Here is a 9,135-nt window from a genome sequence, read left to right as displayed (position 1 = left end):
ACGCACCGATCAACGCCGTCGTCTTCGCCGTGTACGGCCAAGTGTCGCGCCTCTTCCTCCAAGACAAGAAGGAGCTCACGCCGACCGAGCAGCTCATTGCGGGGTCGGCGGCCGGCCTCTTTCAAGTGTCGTTCGCGGCGCCGGCCGAGCTCGTCAAGATCACCATGCAAGTCAACAACTACCCAAGCACGTACTCATCGATCACGTGCGCCAAGGACATTTGGGCGAGCCAGGGCATGAAGGGCCTCTACCGCGGGTGGCAGCTCAACATGCTCCGTGACGTGCCCGCGTTTGGCTCGTACTTTTACTCGTACGAGCTGCTCAAGCACTGGCTCACGGACGGCTGTGCCGAAAACGAGACAACTATGAACCTCCTTCTCGCCGGCGGCTCGGCGGGCTCGATCTCATGGATGGTCACGCAGCCCATTGACGTCGTCAAGACGCTGGTGCAGAGCCAGCCGGCGACGTCGCCCCTCTCGGCCCTCGACGTCGTCAAGCACCACTACAAGCTCGAAGGTGCCGGTTTTCTCTTCCGCGGCTTTGGCGCGACGATCCTCCGCGCGTTTCCTGTCTCGGCCGTCACGTTCTTGGTGTACGAGCGCTCGATGCAGTACATGAACTTGGATTTCGAGTACGCGGCCAACGTCGAGACGCAGTAAGCCATGCGGCGCCAAGGTAGTAGTGTACAGCGCGAAGAATGTAAAAAAATTGAAATACAAAATGGCCGGCAAAGCACTCGATCCTAAATCGCCCTACCGGTAGCGACCAGCCGTTGGACACAGTGGTCGACACCAGATTCGATGCCCTGCGGCAGCGAATCTGGGTACAGTGTTGTAGAATGGACGTTGTCGCTACTACTATCGTACTTGTATTGATAGTAGGACTTTATATAGCAACGCCCTTGGCAAGACCGGGGATGGGCCAAGGTGAAAAGGCAAGAGCAGAGGTGCCACAGCGGACTACAATATCGTCTCGTCACCAAGCGCCCTTCCGCGACCCGAAGAATTTCGCCGCCACGGGCCTCGAGGCTGCTGCGCTCGGCTGTGTTTTTAAATGTGGCATGTGCCGAAATGAAATAAACCTCCTATATTTTATACTATGGCGTTTCAATACAAAGGGTAAGATTGGCGATGCGATCGCCAGGCCCTGCCACACAGCCTGCCACGTGTCGTTGGAGCGGGCCAAGACCATCCATAATATTGATTACACCAGGGTATTCGATATCCAAGGTTTGAAGAAGCGCAATATCAATTTATAGGATTTGTGTACAAGCGACGATGACGAGGCTGGCTCTGCTGCTCCTGGCATCGCTCGTGGCCGCGGTGGCCGCGCTCACCGATCCGCCGGGCTTCAACAACTCGGACATCATGGGCTGGCTCGGCAACCGCAAGAAGGACGACGATACGGAGCTCGTGTGGAGCATCACGATGCGTGGCACGGCCTTGGGCGTCAACACGACGGCGGCGCAGCGCGAGTGGGAAAAGCTGTACCGCATCAACGGCGACCTCTTGCGCAACGACCATACAAACCTCTGCCTCGAAGCGGCGTACACAGCGTCGGTGCTGCGCGTCTACGGAGCGGTCTGCAACGCGTCGTCGCCCGAGCAGACGTGGACCTTTGCGCACCGCCGGCTGGAGCACGCCGTGTTTCGCCGCAACTGCCTCGCGATCGTCGATGGAGCAACGCCGATCGTGCGCATGGAGGCCTGCGACCGGTCGGCGGCCGTGCCCAGCAGTCAGAAGATCCGATTCTTCCGCTAAGGCAAAGAATCGCACGTATTTAACCTACGTAATGCTCGCATGCGGGGTTCTGAAATGGTCTTGTGGCCTCTCGTCTACTGGCGCTGCATTACAACACCATGGCGGGGCAGTGACCGTCGACCTTTGGAGGCTGGCTGCCACCAGGAGTATCGATCGAACAGTGTAGTAGTTGGTGATTCGAGCCAGCGCCTCGACTGCGACATGGCCATGACGTGTCTCGGCGTCATCCTCCTCGATGTTGAGCTTCGCCAGCAAACCTCTCTCGCAACTCTTGCAGGTCGTACTTACAACAAACCAGCCCATCTCAGAGCACCCTTAAAGCCGGTGCTTCCGCCACGAGCTAGCCATCTCGTACGACCTACCAGTACTCCCATTCATGGGCCCAGCTCGTTTCCTCCCAGCGCATCAACCCAAAAGATCGTTGGTTTCCGTAAAACGCAGTAGTTGTGATTTGTCTCTCGTCTTTATAGCCTAGACGATATTCGTTGATGTAGGATAGTAGCACAGTAATTAGACTTGCTGGACACTGGGCGTTGCCTCCACGTGGACGTACGGGTCGTCACTGAAGCTCTTGCGCGTCTCGGCGTCTTCGCGGGCGAGGAGGGTTTTGAACTCGCTGTCGAGCTTCGAGTGGTCGTCGTTGTTGTCAAACATGCAAAACACCGTGAGGACGATCGTGAGCGCCGAAATCGCCGCGAACGTGTACCACGTGCCGACGTAGCCAAAGCTCGGGTTGGTGACCCAGAGCGAGAAGCCGTACGAGCCGATGGACGCACCCGCTTTGCCCATGGCGGCCGAGAAGCCGTGGCACGTGCTCTTGATGGCGGTCGGGTACATTTCGGTCGGCATCACAAACGTCGACGTGTTGGGGCCAAAGTTGGAGAAGAAGAGCGTCAAGCCAAAGAGAATGATGAAGACCGTGCTTTCGTCCTTGATCGTGTTCCAGCCAATGCCAAGGATCAGAAAAATGATCGTCATGAAGACAAGGCCCTGCAGCTGAATCACCTTGCGACCGAGCTTGTTGATGAAGAAGACGGCGACGTAGTACCCCGGCAGCGCGACGCACGAGATCAAGACGTTTTGAACGGCGATCGTGCGCAAGTCCGACGTGGCGCCAACAACCGTTAGAATCGACGCCGAAAAGAGGTTCTGGGCGTAAAACACAATGTCAAAGAGGAACCACGTGCCGGCCGTGCCGAGGAGGCTCTTGCCGTAGTGCTTGAGGATGAAGTTCCAGCGCACGGCCTTGACCGACACTTGGTCGGCCATCATCGCACGGTAGGCCGTCGGCTCCTCGGCCGTGATGCGGTAGTAGACAAGAAACAAGGCCGGGAGCACGCCAATGCCAAAGAGGATGCGCCACATGAGTTCGAGGTCTCGCTTCGACTTGTCGTCCAAGACGTTGACCATGACGAGGCCCATGACGCCGGCGAAGAGAAAGCCGACGCCTTGCAGCGAAAACGTGAGCGCGACGCGACGGTTTCGGTCCGCAGGTGACGTGGCATCCTCCGACGACGACGCGGCTGCGAGCGGATATTCGCCGCCGATACCGAACCCGAGAATACCGCGCGCAAAGATGAGGAACCAGAGCGTGTTGTGGCCCGACCCGCCGTACGCTGCCGCGCATAGAATCCCGCCAAAAATGAGCAGCGCGCAGGTCGCCACCATGCATTTCTTGCGGCCGTAAACGTCGCCGAGGAAGCCGAACGCGAGCTGCCCGAGGACCGCGCCGATGAGTGCGGCAGACGAGACGTTGGACTTCATCGAGGCCGTGAACACGTCCTTGCCGTACTGGTCTTGGAGGATCACGTTGATGATGTTAATGACCGAGAGGTCGTACGCGTCGTTGAAGAAGCCGAGACCGCGGAGAAAGAACTTGTTGACCATGGTCAATGCGCACCTTGGTCAGCGGTGGGCGGTGCAGTGGCGAAGTGGGAGTGAGTTAGTACGATACGATTGCGGCGACTAATGTTCCCCGTCGAGGCATATCTTGGAAGGTTAAGCTCAACGCGCGCGCTCTGGCTCGGAGTATGCACGGGAATCTTGGCTATCTCTCGAACATCAAACAAAAAGCGCGCCACCAACGAGTCGCCGTTCTATAAGGTGTGGCTCGCCGCCTTTGAGTGTGTTGTGTCCAAGGAAGGCTGCGCTGGAGGAGAACCGACGCGACTCGGAGCAAGTTGGTGTCATGGATGCAGGAATGGGTTGGACGATGGCATTATGCGATGGACGACGAGCTTGTCGATGCAGTCGATGGCAGCAACGACAAGACTTTCCGGGGGTTTCATGCATATCAGTCGGGTCGCACCTACTGGTACTACGTGCACGCGAAGCCTTGTCTAACGACAGGCTCTCATATAAACCTACATTACTACTGATAACAACAACTACTACTACTGGGGTGGCTTCACCTTGACGAGACGAGGTTCCATGCCTCCCTCGGGGGTGCTCAAGAAAAAACGCTTGCTCCGTCGCGGCTCTTCCTTTAGTCCCTGCACCAGCACCGTCATTTGCTGCTCGCTTGTCGACAGAGCCATTAAGTGACGCCGCACGAGTGGCTCGCCTAGCGGGCCGAGCTCTTATACATACGTAGGCTTCCCCATCAACGACAAGACCGGTTCACATGCCAACGACCACCATAACGTCCAACCTCACAGACGGCACCGACGTATGCAGTTGACATCGTTGGCGGCGGCAATGATTGATCTCGGTGTACAGCTGTTGCCCAGACAAGTCAACTTTCGGATCCAACGGTCGCTGGCCGTGGCAGTTGGCGGCCAAGTGTCGCCGCCGGAGCGCGCCACGTCATGATGGACCGCTCGGATCGGGCAGCAGGAGCGGCGGTGAAGATTTTTGTAGAACGAGACGCTCCGAATTCGGCACGCCGCCACGAGGTCCTCGGACGGTTGGGTCGCTCCCACGATCCAAAGACGCATACCACGGACGAACTCGTAGTTGTACATGATTAAAATATGGTATTTGGATCTCCAATTTGGTGACAACGATGGAAGAGTGGGGTCACTGGAACGAGCGACCTAAACGAAATGGAATGCACGGAAAGTAACGAATACATCATCAGGTATCGAAGTGCGGGCCAAGATTGGAAACGGTACCGCCGATTTCGTTCAGTATCAGGAATCCCCTCGGGGATCATCCGTAAAAATTGGAACGATACAGAGAAGATTAGCATGGCCCCTGCGCAAGGATGACACGCATAAATCGAGAAGTATCGCACTTTTTAATCTTAGGTATTCAGAAAGTCTTAGTTGTATCTACGGCACTCAATGCTTTTTGTTACTACACCACGACACGGTAGCACTTGTTTGATATCGTCGATACAACGCAGCATTCACTCTTTTACTACATACTGCTACGAGGTAGTACATGGAAATGTACACACGAATCATGCGTGCATCTTGGTTGAATGGCTCACTATCTTGGCCGTTGCTGGTGCCAGGTCGTCGGCTTCAGCCATCCGGGATAGTACGCGATGCGTGAGGATTTTTTTGACAAGCACAACGTTGTCGATGCCACAGGATGTGGCTTCACTAAATATGAGGCAATGAGGGTGGTGCCTACCGCTTGGCGAGATCTCACAAGCCGGCAATGAAGCGTCTGGCTCGGTACAGTATGCGCAGAGGGTACAGGAGGTGTTCCACGAGCTTGCAGACGAGCCAAACCAGCTAGAAATTCTTCGGAAACTACAGTACTGGTGCACGTCTCGCTTCATTTCGAGTCTTGGACGATACGCCGCCGACTTCGGCTCCGAGAATTCGTCAAAGTTTGCGATGGTTGCTTGAGCGTCTCATCAAGCCGATCTAAACATCCCACGACGTTTTGCCAGCAGTTTGTGCTCTCCATACACATCATAGCAGGTGGAGAGAGCCCACTGTCAAGATCGCAACTGCAAACGTTGGGATCGCCGACTCGAAGACGTCCGACTCTTCGTTGGTTTTCGGTGGTTTTCTCCGGGTCCGCCACGTCATTGGCTGTTTCCACCGCCAGTAGGCTTTTTCCCCTCATGTCAAGTATGAGGGTTTTGCCACTGAGGAGTTTGTGTCGCAGCTAGCGTGCCCCTCTCGTAATATATGATATCACGGGTCAGGTCGTGTGGAGCCATTGGCTTTACTCTACGATTCCGCCGCCCGACTGCGCACGTCTACGTGCGCCTTTGAGTGGTCCATCTTTCTTCCTCTTCCTCTTTCCTCTGTCTTGTGCTCCACTAGCCCAGCTGCTAGTTTGTTACCCACCCACGATCGGTGCACCAACCTATGTTTTCGGATTTCACTTGTTCAATCCCGAAGACGGGACGACTTCGCGGAGACATATAAGCTCGCCACGCGGACGTTCGGTGCACGGCGACAGCTCACGTTGCCACTTGACAGTAGCACATTCCGAGAGCCAATTCCTTCATCGAATCTTTGGCGATGTCGTTCGTATTACGGACGGGTGCTTGAATGTGATCCTCGGCGTCCGCACCAAGTTACTAATAACCAAAAGTTGCCTCGTGGCTCGGTACTATAGACAAACAGCCTCGTGTTCCTCACCGATATCTTCCAAAACAACACTATCTCGTCTCGGTGGACACCAACAATGGACACCTACGGTATACTAGTACGTATTAGGAAAGACACTCGCGTTTCCAGGAGGCAAGCGATGACACTACATGTACTCGCATGAATCGTGTCCCGCCGTGGCAACGATATGCTTTCCTTCCGATATTTCATTAAAATCTCATTGGGTGCCGATCCCCATGTCCCGCCATGCGGGCGCCCAGTGCACGTCAAGCAGCCGTGGGACGTCCAAGTGACTTCCTTCGTCGAAGTTCTAGTCCACGACACGGCCGATAGATTGCCAGCACGGCATTTTCAATCGTCCATCCTCATCCGACAATCATGGCAGCCAAGAACCTCTTTACGCCCCTTACGCTCGGCCGCTTCACGCTGCCCAACCGCATTTTCATGGCACCGCTCACACGCTGCCGCGCCACCGCAAACGACCACGTCCCGTCGACAGCCATGATCCAGCACTACGCCGACCGCGCGTCGTCGGGCCTCATCATCGCCGAAGCGACCATGATCACGCCCAACTCGTCAACGTTCTGGACCGAGCCGGGTGTCTACTCGCCCGAGCAGCTCGTCGCGTGGAAGAAAGTCACGGACGCGGTGCACGCCAAGGGTGGCACCATCCTTTTCTCCAGATCTGGCACGGTGGCCGCGCGGCGCACCCAGATCTGAACCGTGGCGCCGACAACGTCGCGCCATCGGCGATCGCGATTGACGGTGACACGCACGGTCCCAACGGCAAGGTGGCACACGCCGTGCCCCGCCCGCTCACGCTCAACGAGATCAGCGACCTCGTCGCACAGTTCGCGACGGCGGCCAAGAACGCGGTCGAAATCGCGGGCTTTGACGGTGTCGAAGTCCACGGCGCCAACGGGTACCTCATCGACCAGTTCCTCAAGGACGGCAGCAACAAGCGCACGGACGCGTACGGTGGCTCGATCGAGAACCGGGCGCGCTTTGTGCGGGAGATCTTGACGGCGGTCTCGGATGCGGTTGGCGCGGACCGCGTTGGTGTTCGGTTCTCACCCGCGAATGGGTACAACTCGATGCACGACTCGGACCCGGCCGCCTTGGCGACATACCTCGCAAAGACGCTCAACGACTTTAACCTTGCGTTTATCCACATCCGCCGAGGAGACTCGAGCGAGCACATGGAGATCTACCGCAAGCACTACAAGGGCGTGCTTATTGGCAACCAGTCGTACACGCGCGACGAAGCCAACGACGCGATTGCAGCCGGCAAGCTGGATGCGGTTGCATTTGGCGCTGCGTTTGTGGCCAACCCCGATCTCGTCGCTCGGTTTCAGAAGAACGCGCCGCTGAACGAAGGCAACCCAAAGACGTACTTTGCTCAGGGCCCCGAAGGCTACAACGACTACCCGACGCTTGAAGAGTCGACGGCGTAAGGGTTTGATATCATTTATCCAATCTTGAAAAAGACATGAACAATCCAACGAATATTCATCGAAAACGTTTTCTAAAAGAAAAATGTGGACTTTGTCGGGACCGCTAGAGTTCGATGCTGGCGCACGAGGTGGTGACTTGAGTAGTGCAGATACTTATGTCGTAAGGAGCATAATGTAAAGCGTCTATTGATTAAACACGTTGTATACTGTATAATCTAGGGTACAACTACGGTCGTTGCACAAATCCAGACTTTGCAGTGGCGCACCAGGAGACAAATTCTATACAAATCCTAGCAGACTTGTTCAACGGTACAATTGCTACGGGTGCTTCGAACCCCGCTAGAAGCGCCACCTCGATATCGAACAGTAGTTGCTGGTTAGTGGTTGCTGGGTGGGCCTTCGTGCCGAAATCGGCACAGCACAGCGACAAAACATCTGTGGCGGAGGACCAGCACCAGAGACCCTACGCGTACTAGACGCGTGCTAGAGTATTACAAAAGGTACCACTCGACCAATTTTGCCTTGGTCGTCGTAACCTATCTACCACTGGATAGTAATAGTAGCTGCTCTGAATTCAGTAGCCGTCAGCGGTATCTGCCGCCGTCAATTTAGGGTCTCCGTAATGAAGGACTCGTCGCAGAACGCAATGCAATCGAACTGATTTACCGATAATTGACAACCAAGTAAGCGGTCCATCGCGCCACCGTCCAGCAACATCTCCAACTATCTACTGCATACCGAGCAGTGTCAAGTGCACACGACAGCAGCTCTCTGCGCGAGACTGCGTCCCTCTGTTGACTGGTTTGGGCTAACGAAAGCTTCCTGCCGACGTCGGCGCCGCATAACTGCGCCCGGAGACGAGGCGTGCGCATCATCCCCACCACTCGGTGCGTTTCTTGTTCTTTAACATCTGTCTACTGCGTGGTCAAGGTGTACCATATAGGCAGGCCGTCGTCGACTTCTTGAAGTTTGTATGGCGCGACCCCGTCAATAATTCCGAAGACTTCTGAAATATCCTCAAATACGATATGACCACAATTTCTCAACTCGACTACTAGTATACCATGAAGACTATAGTAGGTTATTGTAGCAGGTGCGGATCCCCGAATACTTGGGTTTCATCGCAGCTCTACACCACATACCGCGCTGTTGTGACGCCTCCAGTTCGTTCACTCGAAGCTCGTCATTTTCCAATTCGGCTCTTCGACAACAACCAACGATCATGGCTGCAAACAACCTCTTTACGCCCCTCAAGCTCGGCCGCCTCGAGCTCGCGAACCGCATCCTCATGGCGCCGCTCACGCGCTGCCGCGCGACGCCTGGCGACCACATCCCGACGGAGGCCATGGTCCAGCACTACGCCGACCGCGCTGCATGTGGCCTCATCATTGCCGAGTGCTCGAT

The 9,135-nt window shown here is 55.9% G+C and overlaps 4 protein-coding genes across 4 annotated transcripts in view; 3 read left to right on the top strand and 1 right to left on the bottom strand.

The window, feature by feature from the left end:
• The window catches only part of SPRG_22349 (hypothetical protein), a gene marked incomplete at both ends in the record, with an annotated part of 2,004 nt that extends 244 nt beyond the window's left edge, over positions 1 to 1,760 (top strand). Inside the window, 2 exons of the mRNA XM_012354869.1 lie at positions 69 to 655; positions 1,286 to 1,760. Of these exons, the coding sequence (XP_012210259.1) occupies positions 69 to 655; positions 1,286 to 1,760 (1,062 nt within the window). The remainder of the gene's footprint in view (positions 1 to 68; positions 656 to 1,285) is intronic.
• Positions 1,761 to 2,189: 429 nt separating this feature from the next.
• On the bottom strand, positions 2,190 to 3,647 carry SPRG_15214 (hypothetical protein; the record flags this gene model as incomplete). The annotated part of the gene is made up of 1 exon (XM_012354868.1): positions 2,190 to 3,647. The coding sequence occupies one exon, from the start codon at positions 3,645 to 3,647 to the stop codon at positions 2,271 to 2,273; it is 1,377 nt and encodes a 458-aa protein (XP_012210258.1). The 3' UTR covers positions 2,190 to 2,270.
• A 3,008-nt stretch (positions 3,648 to 6,655) lies between these two features.
• SPRG_15213 (hypothetical protein) lies at positions 6,656 to 7,731 on the top strand (the record flags this gene model as incomplete). Its single annotated transcript, XM_012354867.1, has 2 exons — positions 6,656 to 6,925; positions 6,961 to 7,731. The coding sequence occupies 2 exons, from the start codon at positions 6,656 to 6,658 to the stop codon at positions 7,729 to 7,731; spliced, it is 1,041 nt and encodes a 346-aa protein (XP_012210257.1).
• Positions 7,732 to 8,953: 1,222 nt separating this feature from the next.
• On the top strand, positions 8,954 to 9,126 carry SPRG_15212 (hypothetical protein; the record flags this gene model as incomplete). Its single annotated transcript, XM_012354866.1, has 1 exon — positions 8,954 to 9,126. A coding segment is annotated over one exon (173 nt), but the record flags the coding sequence as incomplete, so codon positions are not given.
• Positions 9,127 to 9,135: the final 9 nt, after the last annotated feature.

Source organism: Saprolegnia parasitica, assembly GCF_000151545.1.
Source record: "Saprolegnia parasitica CBS 223.65 unplaced genomic scaffold supercont2.188, whole genome shotgun sequence".
In the NCBI taxonomy this organism is placed as follows: Eukaryota; Oomycota; class Saprolegniomycetes; order Saprolegniales; family Saprolegniaceae; genus Saprolegnia; species Saprolegnia parasitica.
This window is presented reverse-complemented; position numbering and strand designations above follow the sequence as displayed.